This window comes from Zeus faber (assembly GCF_960531495.2).
Source record: "Zeus faber genome assembly, chromosome: 20".
NCBI lineage: Eukaryota > Metazoa > Chordata > Actinopteri > Zeiformes > Zeidae > Zeus > Zeus faber.
The window spans coordinates 17,197,907-17,218,157 of record NC_137207.1 but is presented as its reverse complement, the minus strand read 5'-3'; the positions used below and the strand labels follow the sequence as shown (position 1 = coordinate 17,218,157).

At 47.2% G+C, this 20,251-nt stretch overlaps 1 protein-coding gene across 1 annotated transcript in view; it reads right to left on the bottom strand.

The window, feature by feature from the left end:
• Positions 1-1,893: 1,893 nt before the first annotated feature.
• Positions 1,894-20,251, bottom strand: part of usp54b (ubiquitin specific peptidase 54b) — a gene marked incomplete at both ends in the record, with an annotated part of 44,928 nt that continues 26,570 nt past the window's right edge. Inside the window, 11 exons of the mRNA XM_080021238.1 lie at positions 1,894-2,259; positions 2,368-2,731; positions 4,640-4,793; positions 9,613-9,765; positions 11,952-12,079; positions 13,109-13,513; positions 14,472-14,575; positions 15,185-15,363; positions 16,027-16,213; positions 16,693-16,842; positions 18,281-18,427. Coding sequence (XP_079877364.1) covers positions 1,894-2,259; positions 2,368-2,731; positions 4,640-4,793; positions 9,613-9,765; positions 11,952-12,079; positions 13,109-13,513; positions 14,472-14,575; positions 15,185-15,363; positions 16,027-16,213; positions 16,693-16,842; positions 18,281-18,427 — 2,337 coding nt within the window. The remainder of the gene's footprint in view (positions 2,260-2,367; positions 2,732-4,639; positions 4,794-9,612; positions 9,766-11,951; positions 12,080-13,108; positions 13,514-14,471; positions 14,576-15,184; positions 15,364-16,026; positions 16,214-16,692; positions 16,843-18,280; positions 18,428-20,251) is intronic.

Genomic DNA, 20,251 nt, shown 5'->3' with positions numbered 1-20,251 from the left:
GTGCGTGAATGCGTAATGAGGATACCCCCCCCCCCCGCACCGACAGTTTTCCCAAAACGGTAACATGTCTAGAACCTGGTTGGGCTAAGCCCCTGATGTCTTTGTATCCAAGCAACGCTGCTGGTTTTTGGTGCCTCGTTAGACAACAAGATTGAACAAGACGATAAGACCAAGACCAAGTTTTCAGCCAAATTTCACAGGGATTGTAAACCAACGTTGAAACAATGGAATGTGAATTAATTGGTTAGAATATTTATGTTCCAACCTTTAACGTCAGTAAATGGCTCTTGAACTAATAATACTTCTAACACGGTTAAAAAGCCAGTGCGATGATAGTGGCATTCAGCGAACGGAAAAGCAGTTACTTATATGACAATCGCCATCCTTAAAGCCGGTGCTATAGTTGGTGAGCTTAAGATATAAGTTGGCGACCACTTGGTTGCGGTGTTTACCTGGCAAAGCGACGGTGGAGGGAGGTGGTGATGAGGAAGGTGTTGGTGATGAAGAAGAGGATGGAGGTGATGACAGTGGTGGAATAGCGACAGGGACTCAGTGGAGAGGAAGTAAGCAAGGGGAGGCACTGACATCTGCCTGCTTCACCTTGGAGACAAAGAGAGAGGAAGGAGAGAGAGAGAGAGAGAGAGAGAGAGAGAGAGGGGGGACAGAGAGAGAGAGAGAGAGAGAGACAGAGAGAGAGAGAGAGAGCGAGAGAGCAGGACAGATTGGAAATCGAAAAAGCGAGACAAAGTGAAGACACGACACACGGAGGGGGGGCAGTGGGAGAGAAACGACGCGTCGAGCGAGGGTACGTGCAGTTCGCCGTGGCGGCCGCCAGGGGGCGGCAGAGCGCAGGGGGAGTTTCACTCACGAAGCTGCGCGTCGCGGTCAGGCGGCCACGGCGAGCCGACATCATCGTGCCGCTCAGGCTGCGTCCGAGCTGCTGCAGGCTTTCCCCGTCCCTGGGCTCCGCCCCCAAACGCAGATCCCGCAATACCACTGGCTGGACGGGGGGCACAGTCGTCCTGGTCAGCGGATGCAACATGCGAGGTGGAGAGGGGGGGAGGGGAGGGGAACGAGGGGAAGAGCGTGTACCTTATTGAGGTAGGTGGGGGTGCCGGTACAGTCTGCCCCGTACACGCTCCTCTCCATGTCTGCGTTGGGGGTCTGGGAGCGGGTCTGCCCCCCCACCCGGGATATGAGCCTCTCGGACGGGCTGCAGCCTTCGGACGCAGAGGGAGAGATGGAGGTCAAACCTCGGCATATTCCGTTAAAACCATCTGGTTCAGGATTGTCAAGGCCTCTACTCTGCCAAATAACGAACAACTACGCCATCGTCCACGAAGCATGAGCGTTTTTCACGCCACATCAGCTCCACCCTAAATAACACTGGCCCAAAATGTATTAGTTTTACTTTGTTTACGTTAGCTAGCCGCTGGCATGGGTACTGTAAGGAGATGCTGCTGAGTCGTTACTTTCCCAAAGCCACCCATCAACGGCGGTTCCGGCGGCTCCGCGGTTTCCAGCATGAGCTCTAGATGTTTAAAACATTTAGTCGCCGCTGATGGACGGAAAGTAGGAGGTGCAGAAGAAGAAGACCCCACCACATTTTTCAAGTCTCCAGTTTGGGGAACATTACAGTGAACTACATCGGACCAAGCCTGTTAGTCGGCATTGTAAAATTGGATCAATCGTGCATGTCCCTGAAATGACCTTAAACAGGCAGAGTGGCCGTTGTTTACATTTATACATTGCCATGTAAAAATGTAAACAACATTTTACGGTGCCATGGCCGCAGAATAAACATAGACACTGGACTCTGAGTTCTGTGAACCGTGCCATCCTGAATAATTAATTAAGTGTTATCTCCCTTAACGCATGTGAATCGGTGGATGTTTAGATGGATGTTTGTGCACCTGCTCTGCCAGCCAGCAGACTGGCCTGGTAGAGGGAGTCGAGCTCCGACAGCTCCGCCTCCTCTGGTTCTGGCCCAGGTGCATGCTGGGAGCTGTAGTGTCCAGGGGAAGACTGGCAGCTGTAACTGCGGTTCTGGCTGCGGGGCCACGGCGGGATGGGAACGCAGCGGTCTGGGGGCGTGTTGTAGGGCGTCACCACGGCGTCCGGGCGGTCCAGGCTCCAGGAGGACCAGTGGCGCGTGGCGGCGCCGTGGGCGGGCTCCGTCACGCATCCCGGCCGGGGGGGGTTGCCGCCGGCGGGGGAGTGGGCGCTGGGGGGCTGCCACAGCGGGGGGTGATGCTTTCTCTGGTCGGGGGAAACCCCGGGGAGGGGGGGAGGGGAGGAGGGGGGGCGAGGAGAAGAAGGCAGAGCGTGCGCATGTGTGCGGGAGGGGTCCGTGGGCGAGGCGTGCACGGCGGCGTGGCCCGGGGGCCGGGCCTGCACGTCCCAGAGCCGCAGGGCGAGGGAGGGCAGGGAGATGGCCAAGTGCCTGCCCAGGGGACGGACGCTCACCCCCCCCGCTTGTAGCACCTCGGACAGCCTCACCCCCGTGGCCTCCCCCCTGCACTCCCCCGGCCCCGCCTCCTCCTCCGCCGGGTCGGAGGGAGCACACGGGCGGGGGAGGTCTAGGGCGAGCCGGGGCCGGGGGGGAGAAGGCGTGTAAGGGGGAGGCGGGGGGCCCGGTCCCCGAGCGACGTCCTGATTGTCCGTAGCCTCGTCCTCTTCCTCCTCCTCCTGATTGGGCGTCAGCAGTATTTGGACCGGGCCAGGCTGTTCACTGGAGACACAACAGAGAGGGGGAGGAGGGGGAGGGAGGGAGGGAGGGGGGAGTGAGCCTGCAGCCAAACTGCAAAACACACAGCAGCTCTGACGTCAGGTGAGATACTGCAGGGAGGAAGGTCACACACACACTCACCAGGATAAACAATACAGACTGAGGGGCACACACACACACACACACACACACACACACACACACACTATGCAGGGCAAAAAGGTAAGCACATTAGAGCCTTGTGCTCGCACCACTTTGACGTATGTGAGTAAAATGCTAATGCTAACGCTGAATTTGTATGAGAGCTACTGCTAAAAACCAAAACGTCACTACTTATGCACACAAATTAACAAATCTCTGCTACACAAGTTGTTCCAATTAAATATTGGGATAGTGAATACTGTGGAAGCATCAAGCATTTGGCTGCTAAAATGCTGACCGGAGTCGCAGTGTGGGCGTGTGGGAATGTGATGTCGGTGGCTCCGTACATCACTGTATTGATTTACATAGTGTTGATATGTGCAGGCTATGATCTATGTTGGACATTAGAGTCCCCTCCAAGGCTGGTAGGGCAGATGCACGAGGGGATAGCAGGCAGGCTGCACTTGGATTGTGTGTGTGTGTGATATTTTGTGTGTGTATATTGTTTACACTCGTATGTGCTCCTCATGCCTTGAACTGCTCACACCTGAGTTAATGCGTATTAGTCTGCGTGGTTTTGCGTGGATATTAACTTTAGTGTGGATTAGTGTTAAGTGAGAGCCACAACAGATGAGTGTGTGTGCGCGTGTGCGCGTCTGTGTGAGTGCCAACCCCCTTCCCCCACATTAACACTCCCTATCTACTCCGAGTCCTGGTAATTACCCAGCAGCCTTTGCAGCAGCTGGTCATAAATCAGAGGCCGGCGTTGATCAATAGAGAAGGGGAGGAAGGCAATAAAGGGGGAGGGGGGTGGTGGGGGTGAGGGTTGAGCTATGATCCTCCCCCTTCGTCCTGACTGACTACAGCTCACCATCCGAGGGACACACACACGCACACGGAAATATTCAACAAAACCAAAGCACAGGGACAGGAAGGGATTCATTGATGACACACACACCCATACACACACACACACACACACACACACACACACACATACACAATGTGGGAGTGTGCACGTCGGGAGTTATAGCAGAAGCGCTAGCAACACGGCGACAGTGGGAAGAAGGCTCCAGCCCAGCAGCGTACATAACAGCACATAACAGCACGCGTCCACAGCATTATGCACCAAAACACACACACACACACACACACACACACATACATACACACACACTGGAGGAAGCTTAACAGCACAAATATTCAAATAGCGGTGAAGTGAAGGAACAGAAAAGCAGAGAGCAACTCTCTCTCTTTTAGAAGCAACAGAGCTTAGCCAAGCAAGTTCATTTGCTGCACTGCAATACACAAACAGAAAAGTGGATAAGAGCACACACACACACGCACACACATACACACAGAGGTACACACGCGCGCACACACTCTTACAGTACACATACAGTATACACTGTACAGCGGGATGGCAGACTGCAGTGCTAGCATTACAAGACCAGGGATTGTGGGATTATACACAAACCAGAGCTGAAGGAGGAACATATGTACACAGAAGTGACCTGAGGGACTTTCTGATATCCAGCACACATCACGCGCACACACACACACACACACACACACACACACACACACACACACACACACACACACACAAGACACCGAGAGGCTTGCCAGCTTTGGGGTTTGGGTACAAGCAGTGCCACGGGAACATCCACAAAACTAAAAGAAGTGGGTTTGGATCTGAGGTGTTTTGAAGACAGGATGGGGGAGGGGGGGGTTGAGGGGTTGGGGATTTGGTTTACACATCATCGGTACCTGCAGGGCCCCTGTGGGCGGGCGCTTCCTGTCTCCCGCTCCACTTCCTGTTCCTGTTCCTGTCTGCGTTTGACCGGACCCCCAGCGCTCCTCATGCACGCAGCTACAGCCAATCCGCTATGAGCGTTAGCCTCATGCAGGGGTCTGAGCACAGCTGGGGACGTTAACGACAAGAGCGGGAAGATAAAAAAGTAGAGAAGATAAAGGTAAGGAAGGTAAGGGGTAAGGGGGGGTACACAGAGAGAGAGAGAGAGAGGGAGGAGGGGGGAACGTCATCAGATAGAAATGAAAGGAACAAGAGAAGGGAGACGGGTAGAAAGGTTGACGTGGTAACGGGAGAAGACGAGAGGACAAAGAAAGCCGGGACGAGAGGAGACGGGATGGAGGGATGAGGGGAGGAGGGAGAGAAGAGAAGCAGAGCAAAAGGAGTGGTTATGAGGGGGTCGGCATGCAGTACGCTCCTCTACCCTGTGCGCGGGCGCACGTACGTACGCGTGTGTTTTACTCTACGGCGGAATGCCAAAGTTTGGGCACCGGAGCTCAAGGCGCAGGTCAGTGAATGGAAGCTGACCTGACCTCTGAACCCTATCAAGTCAAACACGACACCTTTCTTCAGAATTTAAGGCACGATGACTTTTTGTTTTCACAGTTTTTTTTTTTTAACAGTTTCCAAATAATAAAAGCAAAAAAAAACAAAACATTTTTTTAAAAAGCCCTGTGCAAAAGTTTGGGAGCCCTGTCACAGCAGGACGTCGGAGCTCCTCCTTTGAGAACGCTTCTCGTAGCCATTCAAGAGTAGCTTTCAGTTCGTTGTTTAGGGGATTTTCCCCCCCCATTCTTGCATGCAGAAGATTTCTAGTTTGGAACAGATTCTTTATTGAATGGCCGACCTCCCGACACAATGTCTTCCTAGAATCTCTTGATATTTGATGGAATCCGTTCTTCCTTCCAATATTTCCTGTTCCGCCGCCACACATCCCCAAAGCGTCATGGATCCATCCCCATCCTTGACAGTTGGCCTGGGCTCCTTCTCCGAACGTACCTTCAAAATGTCACTTTTTGGTTCCATGACGGTCCGTTTTGTGTTGAGGGCTTAGGAAAGGCTCCGTTCTGGCAACTACCATGGATGTCTTCGTTGGCTGAAGGACGCTGTGTTGTCCTACTAGACCTATGGACGCCGCTGTGTGGGTTATTCTGAGCATTTGTCAATAGGTTTTGGGCTGGATCTGGAATCCCTCTTGGCTTCCCAGACCTTGCCTTGACTTTCAACGGTTCGATTTCTCCTCCATCGTCTGATGATATTTTCTGACAGTGAAAATAAGTACATCCAAACGTCGAGAGGGGTTTTGTAGCCTTCTCCTTTTTGGTGGAAGTGAACCATCTTGATCATGACGCCCTCGGACGGCTCTGCAGAGGATCCCGTGGCTCTTAACTCCAGACAGAACAGCCAGCACAGTGTGACAGTTTGCAAGTCATGGAGTCACCTCAGAATAGATAGTTAAACCCGGGAATTACATTCAACTGATGCTGGATTCCTAGGGAGCAAATCACCTGGGTCTGGGAATTAGAAATCATCCGTATAAAATCAAAACAAAATGAAAGCTTACTTTAAACTTAGAAGAAAGGTGTCACGTTTACCCTCACTCGGCCTGGGGGTCGGGTCATCTTCCGTTCCCGCAGACATTCATTGTAACACAGCGTTTTGACCTGGGGCGCCCAGACTTGCCTTCCACTGTGAAGGTGTGCGAGTGTACACCACTGGCAGAGTCGTAGAGAGAGATTAGTAAGAGTACAAACCAGGTTAGACAACGAAGAGAGAGAGGGTTAAGGCTACGTTTGATAGGCTGCCGGAAAAACCGCCGGCCGGGAAACCTCATTGGACAAACGGTGAACGGCCGGGCGAACGCTCGCGTAGCCTAGCAAACGCTGCCTCAAAGCGCGGTGGAGGCAAAAGTCAGTCGCAGCAGAAGACGACAACAGAGCCGTCATCATCCATTGAAGCTGGAAGCCATTTTTGTTTTGGAATAATAATCATGATAATAATAACAATAATAATAATAATAATAATAATAATAATAACAAAGGGGCTTGATGACAGCTCTATTGTTGTGGGCTGTAACGTCCAATCTGGAGCGCAAGGACTATTTTGTTTGATTCACCCCCCATCCATCCATCTATCCATCCATCCATCCCTCCATCCCTCCATCCCCGACAGCGAATGTGGGAAAACCAAACTCTGTTGCATAATTGTGCTGATAGGGATGCCATCTGTTCCTCGGGAAGTCGTCCTTTCAGTTCATCAAGGTTGAGTGTACCCAGAGCTGCGTGTGTGTGTGTGTGTGTGTCTAGGTGTGTGTGTGTGTGTGTGTGTGTGTGTGGTGTGTGTGTGTGTGTGTGTGTGTGTGTGTGTGTGTGTGTGTGTGTGTGTATGTGCGTGTGTGTCAGGTACACAGGGCCGTAAACAACCAGAGGCACACAGAAGGACAGACAGGACAGATAAACAGATAATCCTTAATCTACAATTAGTCTTTTTGCTTTGGACATGGTCATGGTTGATGAATATTTGACGACACACACACACACACACACACACACACACACACACACACACACACACACACACACACACACACACACACACACACACACACAGATTTAGCCGTAGTACTAAAATTAACACATATATCAATGGGGATAGACACACACACACACACACACACACACACACACACACACACACACACACACACGTGGATACAACGCCATATTCTGCGGACCCAGGGACAGTGCACACAGACAAATACACACACACATCATGAACACGACAGAATTTGGCCGGGAGACCAGAGCTTTGAACTTTGACCTGAGTTCCCATCCCAATCCCTTCCCCGACGGGGAGCCAAGCACGGAAACGTTTAAGAGAGATTTTGACCCGGTCCAGACCATCTCTCGGGATTTAGTACGTCGCGAAATATTCAGATTTCCAAGGGATTTACTCACTGCTGGCCACAGGGACGGCTCTAGGCAAGAGCTCAACACACACACATGCGCGCGCGCGCACACACACACACACACACACACACACACACAAATATAGAGGGGTTGAGAGAGTAGAGAAAGGTGAACACAAGGACAGATGAGGGGATGGGGCCGGGGACAGGGAGGAACTCAGTCCGACGTTCTCGTCATCCGGTAACTGACGGTAATTGACCAGGAAGCCTGATTTAAATGCCTCCGGTCATAATGTCGGGTGAAAAAAATGACCTCTAAGCACAATTTGAATGAGTGCTGGGGGACATAACAATGACGATAATCATCAGCATATTTTTTTTCCCCGATGTCGAAATAAAACTGACTCGGTCACATCGACGAAATATTGCGCAGATCTTTTCATCTCAGCGTTCTGCAAGTTGCAACGGAGAGCCAATCAGTTTAGACGATCTGAAGCTGACCTTTCACCTCTGTCAAACGTGATTGTTTGTCGATATAGAAATAAGCCCTGCCCGCAGGTTGCCCTTGTAAACACACACACACACACACACACGGAGTGGAGACAGAGCGGCAGCGTCAAAAACTGGGAGAAGAAGCGGAAAGATGATGTATCGTTGACAACAGGGACACACACATTGGTGTTTTTTGGATATTTAAGTTCTGACCCAAAGCAGACGCTAAATATCCACTGAGTTTTAAAATATGTCGACCAGACGTCCAGACGAAGACGGACAACACCACAACTATTATTTATTTATTTAGATCTACTTTCCATATTTATTTTGTTTTAGATTTGATCAAAATTGCATTTAAGTGAAATGTTCATCAAAGTATATGTACTTCTTATCAATTGTTCACGAACGGAAATTATTTGTTTTCAAGTAGCAATAATCGTAATATAAAATCATTTCTTTTTAAAATAGTGTCAATGTCAACTTCATGATTTCATTATTTTTCTTTAATGCCTATCAAACACATAAATAAACACAAAAAATATTTGACTGGAATCGCTCCCATTTGTCAGGGACATTGAAATCTTCCAGGACACGTGGACTGGCACCCGTTTGTTCTAATGGAAACTCTGACTCACACTCACTCGGACAAAATGCCTTTATTGCGGCATCATCACTCTCTCTCTACCGACACAGCTTTTCAGTTTTATCAACTCCATCTACAGATGCCCTCCCTTTCTCTCTCCCTCTCTCTCTCTCTCTCTCTCTCTCTCTCTCTCTCTCTCTCTCACCTTCACCCTCGTTCCTTTCCTTACATCTACAACCACACTGCAAAGACACACGAGCACTCTCAGTCAATTCTGGTCTTGAAAATGAGGCTGAACGTCAAACCCATATCCACAGAATAAACATCTCAGCTCCTTCAGCTTTTCTATGTAGCTGAGATACGGCAAAGGCATCGAATACAAGTTGCACTCACGATAAATGGCATAAACATAATTTAACATTTGTATTTTTTAACATACATAGCGCTGTTGAAAGGTTCAGAGTAATTTGAACTCACTCATTTTTTTAAATTAGATGTATTTATTTGATTTGATTTGATCTAACAACTAAATTCAAACCTAACAGCTGATTTGATGGGGGACCTAGGACTCTAGCAGATAAAAAACAGTGTTTCAAAATAAAAGTGCAGCATCAGAAATTTGATGCGTTCTCAAAAAAATAAATATTCATAGGATTTTGGAATAAAGGGGCTGTATACTGTACACCCATGGGTGCACTGGGAATGGACCCGCTACCCAGTTTGCTGGATCGGGAACTACTGGTTGAGAACCATGAACCGCCTGGTTTAGACCTTTGCAAGACAATGGGATGGTTCCTCAGCGACACGACAGGACGTGATTCTTGCAGACGCGCTCGTGTGTCTCCACGCTCGGCTGCCCTCAAATTTCTTCCTCTCAATCCTCTCTTCTTTCCCTCCATCCATCCACCCTGCCCCCCGCCATCCCCTCCCCTCCCAGTGCGTACCCTGGTGCTGGAGTTGGTCCAGGTCCATGAACTTGCTAGGTTTGGGGTTGAAGCCGAGGGCAGCTTCCCTCTCCGCCTCGCGCCGCCTCTGCTGCTCCTGCTGCCGAGCTCTGCGCGCCACCTCCTCCTGCAGCTCGTCCAGCTCGCTGCGGCCTGGGACACGCACATGCACGCGCACGTGCACACACACACACACACACACACACGCACACACACTCACACACACACACACACACACACACACACACACACACACACACACACACACACACACACACACACAAGAGGGGAGTGTAATTGGTCGTTCACCACCTTTAAATCATAGATGTACAGTAGATACACGGTAGATGGATAGATAGATATGGTAGATATTCAGATAGATACAATAAACCTAGAAATTAACAATAAGCATTAAAAATAAACGTAGAAATACACAATGAACAATAAAAGAATGGCAATATACAATAAACCTAATGATTAACAATAATCAATTATATGAATAAACCAAGAATTAGTAATCAATAAACACTAAAAAATACCTCCCAAAGAACAATAAACAAGAAAAATTTGCGTCATGCACAGGCGCTAATTAGGGATGGAGGGAGACAGGTCCCGATCTATATCTGATCTGAGGTTCAGAGCCTTGTTTCTCTCCTCTCCCCCCGTGATAAGTGAAATGTGACTCGGCAGACTGCGCTGCGACTCTGCTGTGCGCGCACGAAGCAGACGCTTTCACTTTCGTAGGGTCTAAGTGTTGATAACACGCTTAGTATTTTACTAATTCAAACTTTTTCATTCGATGAATGTCGGCGCTGATACGAGAAAATGAACTCAAAGGGTTTATTTCTATAAAAGAAAAAAAGAATTGCCCTGGGGGCGGTAGGCAAGCAATGTAACCGGTAACAGCGATAAGCACGGCCATATCATGGGTGATATGGCAAAAATATCCTATCATGATTATTTTCTCAAGCAGGTTCTCGGTCCACGATCATGTTGGTTCATGTTGGTTTTTGAGCCTATTTTCCAAGTTACCGAACAGTACAACCAAACGAATTTACCTATTTAAAAAAATATAGCCCTCCAAGGTAACAAAACCTAAAAGAAAAAATAAACTACCTACTGTTTGCTGTTATTGTTTCCAGCACCCCCTTTATCAAAATCTGTAAAACACATTTTGTGTAATATTATCTTATCTTATATATCTTATTTCCCATTGAAGTTACTCGTATATCGCTTGTTTGCCTATTTTGGATCTTTTTTAAATCTGCCAAAAAAAAACGTTTTTCCGGCTGGAGCTGCGAGCTCCACCTTACGGTAGAAGTACACCGGATGCGTTGGCGCGGCGTAAAAACACTGCGTTTGTACGCAAAATACATGTTACACATACACGGGAAAAACAAACAGCCACAAATAGAAATAGCGTGTTTTATTTTAGAGCATAATTTTTTTTTATTTCTGTTTACTAATTAAACCGGTGCATACATTCAATGTCTTTTTATCTGCCAGTTCAGCAGCGTTCCGGCACCTCCGGATTTACAAATCATGGACGAGCAAACAGTGTGATTTAGGATATATATGCATGACATTAATTGATGCATGAATTGATATGAATAACACTTTACCTAACTATTGAGTTGTAAAAATAAAAAATCCTTCAATCACAGTAGAATATTGACTGATTGATTCAACTTCAAGCCTTCTAATTGTTCAAATCTGAAAATTAACATTTGAAAAATATGCAGGGGTTAGTGTTCGGGTTAGGGTTTGTATTAATCTTTAAAATGTTGTATACATACATACAAACATGTATAAAAATGTTGCGCGCATACGTCCACATACATATTCTTTATGCGCGCAGGTGAATGAGCGCTCAGGGACAGCTTTATGCTTATTAAATATAAAGAAGGAAAAAAAAAAAAACAGTGTTCCGGAAGAGGCTCCGTCCGGACACTACAGGTGTTCCGGACTCTGCCAGCACCCCACGTCCCGCACAGCGCACCGCGGCACGGAGCAGACGCTGTCACGGAGAATGTTTCCCCATTACGCAGGCTTTCGTTCCGTACAAACTTGTTTTGTTCCTTTAGACGCAATATAAAATGAAAACACAATGTTCTGGCGCGCCAAATGCGATCACGGGCACCCCAACGATGACAGAGCCCGCCCTGACAGGGCTCTTCCCCCCGCCTCTCTCTCTATATATATATATCAAAAACAGTCTGTTAATATACTGTGTGTAGCAGGGTGGAAACAAAATGGTTCTAAGAATGTCACACACACACACACACACACACACACACACACACACACACACACACACACACACACACACACACACACACCTGCGTTGATGCCAGCGCTCCAGTTGGGCGCCCCCAGCTCCTGCAGGATGGCGCCACTGCTCTTGGATTTGGGCACAGAACGCCACGACGGTCCAGACATCAGCACCCGCTTCTGCTGCCCCGTCTCCCTGGAGGGACAGGGGTACACACACACACACACACACACACACACACACACACACACACACACACACACACACACACACACACACACACGCACACACGCACACGTGATGTTGCACGGTTTAGATCAGTGGCTCTCAACCTGGAGTCCCGGACACCCCAGGAGGTCCTTTGAGAGGTCCGCAGCAAAATGATTAATAGCTCAACATCAGCGTTATTTAATTTAAACAACTTTTCACCTCGTCTCTCACGCAATCCCTGCTTAGAAACGTGTGTTGTTGTCAAGCGGGTTTGTTGCACCCTTTTGTTTTTATGCATAAGCGTCTGACAGGTGGAGATAAGGAGGTGACACTCCCTCCTTGTCCTCCTTGTTTCACATTTACACAATTTGCAAAGGTCAGTCCTGTGTGGAATTGTTTTGGGGTTTTCTTTCCGCCTCCGAAGAGAAGGTGCAAAGGTATATCAAAGGGAGGTTGCGGTTGGGATTGAGTTCCTCTAACAATGGCTGCTGTCGCGTTTTGGCCCCATGGTGAGATCAGTCATGTCAGGACAATCTCCAGGCTCCACCCCCTCCAGTGCCCGGCTCAGGGGCCCGCCACAGGCTGCAGTGGCTTGTATTATACGCTAAGCAACCTTTTCTGTACAAGCACAATTTGCGTCTTTCAACGTTCATGAAACAAATAGGTTGTATACTGTATCTGGCACTACATCAATATAAATACCACACCTCAGATCTTCATATATTACATTTTTTTATCTATTCCACTGGCCACAATCACACTGATTATCAGGCTCTGATGAAGGATTCTAGTTGAAAAGCCGAAACAAGAAAATAATTGGAACGAAATGAATTAAAAAGCAGTACAGTATATAATGTATATGACTCTTTGAGGTGTGGTATTTTTATTGATAGAGGGCCAGTTTAAAAATCTCTTCATGGAACTGTTCTTTTAGGTTGAGCACTCAGCTAATAACAGCTCCTGCTACTGTATATCTGTGTGTGTGTCTGAATATTCATCTCGTGTGTTATCTACCTGTCGGGGCTGCTGCTGTTCCTCTCGCTGCTCTCGTAGCCGCTCTCCATCCTCTGGATGAGCCGTGGCTGGTGCTCCATCCCTCTCAGAGGAGGAGGAGGAGGAGGGGGAGGAGGGAGAGGCCCTTGGGGGCCCAATGTCCTACCACTGCCCAGATGAGCGGGCAGCCGGGGGAGCCCGGGCCCGGCTTCCCGCTCACCCGTCCCCCTCTCCCTCCCCGCCGCCTCCCGCCCCGGCCCCGGCACCTGCTGAGGCGGAAGGGGGTCCTGGAGCTCCATGGGCAAGGCGGGGCCAGGCACGGTGCTGTAGCCCAGCGGAACAGCTCGCTGTCGGCTGAAGATGCTGTCGATGTTCAGGGCCTCCCTCCTTGGCCTCCAGGCCGGCCGGTAGTGGCCTCCAGAAGAACTGCACAGGGAAATAAACAAGTTAGCACTAATAACTATTATTAAGAGATGGTTTTGGAGAATATCCTCACAATGACTTCAATCACAAAAATGTTAACGTTTTAGTATTGTGGTTCTTCACTTCATTTTATCCATTCTATCCATTCTATTTATTTATTTACAAAATGAACAGTGCTGTTATCCACAATTATTTTGTGAATGGTAAAACTTAAAACAAAGTGTAATAAGTAAAAACAAAATAAAATAAAAATCATGTGTGAAACAGTACAACAATCAAATGCATGAGAACATCAGGAAAATAGTTATTATAAAAAGTAAAAGCAATGAATAACTTTGCCGTATTTTTCTGTGACATACTGTATACGCCTGAAATGACAACCCAGTTTTGGATCGTGACCCAGCGATGAGAACCACTGTTTTAGTATACTTAGTGCACTAGAACACACAAAAGTCACCGATAGCCACCATACTCACAACTCAACAGTGTTTTGGGTTTGTTGGATCAGTGTTGATCAATGACTGTGGTAAAACGGTAAAAGAGACCAAAAGCAAAATGTTGTTGTTGACATTTCTCTTAAACCACTTTGCAAGAAAGCTAACGTTAGCAGAGCGAAGAAAACTGAAAGTGTGGCAGTGATCCAGTGCGGTTATAAAACCGCAATAATCACAATAGTTCAGAGTTTTCGGTCTCAAATACGTCAAACGTGTGTGCACAGTACAAATTTCACTAAAACTGGGAAGATCCTTATCATTTTCAGCTTGCAATGCAGATTAAAATAACATTCTTTTATTCATGTACTTCTTATAAACCATTGGTATGAATAGAAACTTTACTACAATAGATTTCACACACACACACACACACACACACACACACACACACACACACACACACACACACACACACACACACACACACACACACACACACACACACACACACACACACACACACACACCTGGACTTGCTCTCACTGCTGGTACTCTCATCCTCCCATTGCGGGCCGCCGGTTCCTCCCTCGCAGCCGCCCACCCCTGAGGAAGAGGAGGAGGAGGTGAGGGGCCGACGAGAGGAGAGGAGGAAGACGGCCGTCTCCTTGTACTCCAGAGGAGGCAGAGGAGGGGAGAGGGGGCGGGCCGGACCTTCCGCTGCACACTCTGCAAGGAGAGAGAGGTGGAGAGGCAGCGATGGAGAGACGATGGGAGAGAGAGAGAGAGATGAATTCAAATAAGTCAAATAACAATGTATCGCAATTCATCCCAAACGAAAAAAACAAACAATTTAGCACACGTTAACGCGTCTATAATAACCTTCTTTTTATTACGTTTAACATCCAACATAAACCTTGCTGGCAAAATGTGCAAAAGAGCAAAACAAAAACAAAAAAGTATATAGCCAAAGTAATTCAAGTTATATATTGAGACAGTTATTGAAGTTATATAACTGTAATATTACATATAATAATATTATATATATTCAATAACAATTATAAATTACAATTATTATATACAGTGTATGATGACCTTTTGTATCTACATTTTCAGAAAACGACCAAAAAGATGTCTGGGCATGATTTAGTTGACTCTAATGAAGAAGCTAATGACACGTGTCGGCCATATTTTTCTTCTTTCCCGTGTTCTCTATCACGTTATTTCCTAAATTCTCACCCACGGAGCCGGCGGCATGCGGGGGCCCCCCGCTGTCCAGGCCGCACACCACGGTGGTCTGCGACTCGCTGGAGAGGTGGCTGCCGGTGGACTGGTGCAGCGGGCGGCTGCGGGAAGCCCGGTGGCTGGAGCTGTCTGTGGATGAGTCTGTCCGGGTGTCGCTGGAGATGGACGGCTCCCGGCCTGGAGGGTCACATTCAAATATATATATATAAAAAAAATTGTATGATTGTTTTTTTTTCTTAGTATGTAAATAAAATAAAAAAATCTAAAAGTTGAAAAATTCAATGACATTTGATTTAATTTAATTGACGAAAGAGTTGTTGGTCAAATAAAATACAAATAAAAAGCAACACCACATACTCATCATCCAAGCTATATACAAGCTGACCCGCCAACCACAGATAGAGAAAGAAAGAGAGAGAGAGAGAGAGAAAGAGAGAGAGAGAAGGGGTGGGAAAAGAACTTTCACAAGAATTAAGTTGATCAAAACCACGAAACATCAAAAAACAACAGGGAGACCGATACAAAAGAGACAAGTTCAGAGAGAGAGAGATGCCAATGGAGAGAGACAGAGGGAGAGAAATGGAAAGAGAGAGGCAGTCCAGTGGGGGTCAATCAGAAGTGTCGACCTCCAACCTTCTCGACCTCGGGTCCTAAGGACTCCATATGTTTACATCTGTCGTTGACGCGGGACAACAGTCTTTGCCGACAAAGCAAAAAAACAGCCTGGATTACTGAGGGATTTGTGCTGCCTGCCAGTGTGTGTGTGTGTGTGTGTGTGTGTGTGTGTGTGTGTGCGTGCGTGTGCGTGTGCGTTTTCGTGCCCCCACCCCCGTACCGTACCGGAGTCCTCGCTGTCGTAGCCGGCTTTGCTGCAGTGCTGGAGATCCAGGTGGGGGTTGGAGCCTCCAGCGGCGGCGGCGTCCTGCGATACCACCGGCGTCCCCCGGGGGTCAGCGTAGAGCAGCAGCAGCGGCTGGTAGTGGCCCTTGATACAGCGGGACACCACGTCCTTCCACTTGGGCCCGATCTGGAGGAAGAGGAGGAAGGGGGAGAGAGGAGGGGAGAGGGGTGAGTATGTGTATAGGAGGGGGTGGGCTGGGGGTTAATGCTTAAAAAAAAAATGCAAAAGGAAAAATGTAGCGACTAAATTTAGCGTCATTACTCGGATAGAATACATTACACACGGCCGCAGTGGCTCCCACAAGGTCAAGCTCATTAAAAACATATTCCGTCTACATTCCCCCGAAAAAAGCATGCATGTATGTATGTGTGTGTGTGTGTGTGTGTGTGTGTGTGTGTGTGCAGCCATGCACACACACACACACAAGCACACACACACACACACACACACATACACCCACACACACAAAAAAACCCCACTTAAGGTAAGAATGCTATCGGACGCTTTGACTGCCTCGACTCTCCCCTCTCCCTCTGAAAACGTTCTCGAAAAGACAACCCCCCTCCCAAAAATATCCTCCCCCATTCCCCCTCCTCCGCCCGAACCTCTTTAACGTGCGCGTCGTCAAAGTACATCCACTTGCGTATCTTGGTCTGGAAGAAGAAGGTGGAGTAGTGTTTGCCGTAGTAGCACACCATGCCGACCAGGTAGAGCTCCGCCTGGCGAGCCCTCTCCTCCGTCACGCGGTAGAACAGCTAGAAAGAGAGAGGGAAGGAGGGAGGGAGGAGAGGGGGGAGAGAGAGCGGTAGAGAGAGAGAGAGAGAGAGAGAGAGAGAGAGAGAGAAAAACAGAAAATCCATGAGAGAGTGAAGCTCACGGACGGTGAAACGAAGGGGAAACAATAAAAAGGTATGAGGCAAAGGGAGGAGAGAGAGAGAGAGACAGGAAGACAGGAGGACGGATACTCCAAGCAGAGAGACAGATTTACAATCGGTTATCTAACTACGACGCATACAGAAGAGGAAAAAAACAAACAAAAAAAAAAAAAGAAACCATCAAGGGAGGATGGATCAGATTACTATCTCAAAGCACGTTGAGAGACAGAGGATATTTATAATATCCCACATGGTTTATTTCCTTATAATATTTGATAGAAACCCTTTCGTAGCACGCGGGGCAAACGTCACGTCTCTGCACATCAGGCGTGGATCTGGAGGATCGTAACGCAGTGACGCACGGCCCATGGAGGTCACAGTATGTGTCACGTGTGTTATTTGTGTGTGATGTGGGCTTTTCAGGGTTGCTGCTCGTGTGTGCGCGTGTGTGATGGTGTGTACGTGTGTGTGCGTTTCTTGGAAACTGATTTGTAAGGGTATGTATTTACGTGACAATTTTTATGTTGAATGTAAATAATATTGACGATATCTGCTTATTGATTTACCTGATCCAATTGCTGTTTATCATGTCAAAATGTATGGAAATTAAAGTGGTACGTCGTACGATTATTTTGTTTAAAAAAATCTCATAATCGATGCTTTGTTTAGCTGACTTTATAAAATACAGCGCATTCAATGTATTTTTGTAATGTATTTTCTCCTCTACTGTATATGCTGTTTTTAATTGCATCTGCCACGGTGAAACTGACAAAGCAGCGTAGTTAGTTAAGGTCAGTAAAGTTTCTATATGGATGAACATTCACAAAAAATAACTCAAATATCCTGTCCTCCTTAAGTGTCCAAGATAAAAAAAACAACAACAAATCAATCGTACAAGTCATCGTTTTAGAGCCAAGACGGGGGTAAAACCTGGATGTTGAAAGAAACAAAAAAACAAAAACAAATAAAAGAGCTGTTTCACGTGGAATTCTGGGGAATCCAACACCCAATCTAACACCGAAAAACCCATGGCATGTAAACAAAATGACATCTGGAGTATTTTTCCCCCAAATTACAACTACCTTAAAACCATTAATTCAGACTTCACACTACGAGAAATCTTAGGTAATACCTTCCCATGATCATTTATTTCGAATACAAAATAAGGCCATTACTACGACACTATGTACTTCATTCCATTACGATACTCCACTGGAGGATAATGATAATATTTAATTATCCTCCAGCGTATAGGTCTGTATGTGTGCGTATTTGTGTGTATTTGCGTGTGTGTGGGCGTGCGCGGCTCTCCTCTTACATCTCCCAGGCGCAGGCAGGTTCCCAAGCTGTGGATCACGTCCTCCGCCAGGTCCGAGTGGTCCGAGTCCCAGACCAGGCCGATGCTGACGATCTCCGGGGAGTTCATCAGCACCCGGCGGATACGCAGAACCTCCCCGCAGTTACTCTGCCGAAATAACAATATCCACTTTACTAATCAATGTTTTTCAAATATTTAATTTGGGGTGAATATCTTATAAAACAACCAATAGTCATCCCCAAAACATTGTTGATTATTGTTCATTTTTATTGTTTATTATAATTTCTATAATTGATAATATTTAATTTATAATTGTATAATCATTTTATTGTATATTGCAAATAGTTTCAATCGTTTTAGTTCATTTTGAGGTTTATTGGATATGACCATTTTTTTTTCTATTTTGTGGTTCATTATTAGCTTAATTGCACATTTGAAATATTTTTCTATTTTTATTGCCTATTGTTTTCAAGTGAGGTGCTTTAACACAATTTCTCTCTGGGATGAATAACTTACAGTATCTACTCATCCATCTATCTATCTACCTACCAATCTATCTATCTATCTATCTATCTATCTATTTATCTATCTATCCATCTTCCCATCTATCTATCCATCCACCTATCCATCTACCCATCTACAGTATCTATCCATCTATCTACCGACCTACCCATCTATCGATCCATCGACCCATATATCTATCTATCTATCTATCCATCGATCAATCTACCCATCTATCTATCCATCTATCTATCTAGAACAAGTGATATAAATAATACCATAAGGTTCCCCACATTGACATTTATCGTAATGTGAAGTATTACTATCATTTGTAATGAAAGTCCCCTCAAATTAAACTCATTGATCGCCCTGCCCTCACTAAAGGGTTATACTGTACAAATCTAAAAGCGTGACTGTATTTATTCTCATTCTGTGTAAAAAGACGTGAAATTACCAGCCACCTCTACTCTACTGGAAGGTTACACATAGCACTTTGACCGAATGAGTAAATAGAGAGGGAGGAAGAGAGAGAGAGAGAGAGAGAGAGAGAGAGGGAGATAAAAGATAAGAAAAATGGAAAAGATGATACAACGCAAGTAATAATTGGATGGTGGATGGATCAGGGCAGAGAGGTCCAGGAAGACAAGCGTGCTGAGAGATGGGGCGATAAAAAGATAAAGATAGAGAGAGAGGGAGAAAGAGAGAGAGAGAGGGGGAGAGAGAGAGAGAGAGAGAGAGAGAGAGAGAGAGAGAGAGAGAGAGAGAGAGGAAGAAGCGGTGTGCTGAGTTGTCTGTGTCCCGTGGGCCTTCTGTTGAGTTCAGAACCGTTTGTTCTAAGTCCTTCCTTTGAGTCATGACCCACCGCAGTGCAACACACACACGCACGCATGCACACACACACACACAAACACACACATAAACAAACACACACACACGTCTGGCAGGGTGGGCACGGAAACAGCCTGAGAACACCCTAGCAACCAGAGCGTCTGCCAGCACTACACAAATAAAACACAACACACACACACACACACACACCAAAACTGCCTTTGTGGGCAGCGGGCTGTCTGCAGGAAGGTATTTTGCCAGGGCCCTGGTTCTTTAAAATGGGCTCAAACACAGCCAGGGTTCCATGGCACAACACACACACACACACACACACACACACACACACACACACACACACACACACACACACACACACACAAGCATTCTTGGTTAGCCTCCTGCGCTGTCTAATCAGATTGGGTCGTCAAGCACGCTTTCAGTAAAAACACAGCATCCATCGCCGCCCGCCCAGTTCAGGGACGCCGGCTCACTGAGGACTGGTTCAAGCCTATGAGAAGGTGCACGTGACCGCTCTGCGGAGCTATGCAGCGCAGGGGGTTATGGGTAACCGCAAGAGGAGCCAAAGCCCACTCCTCCCAAAACTCAATACGTTGCACGGCCCTGCGCGCCAAAACACGCTGA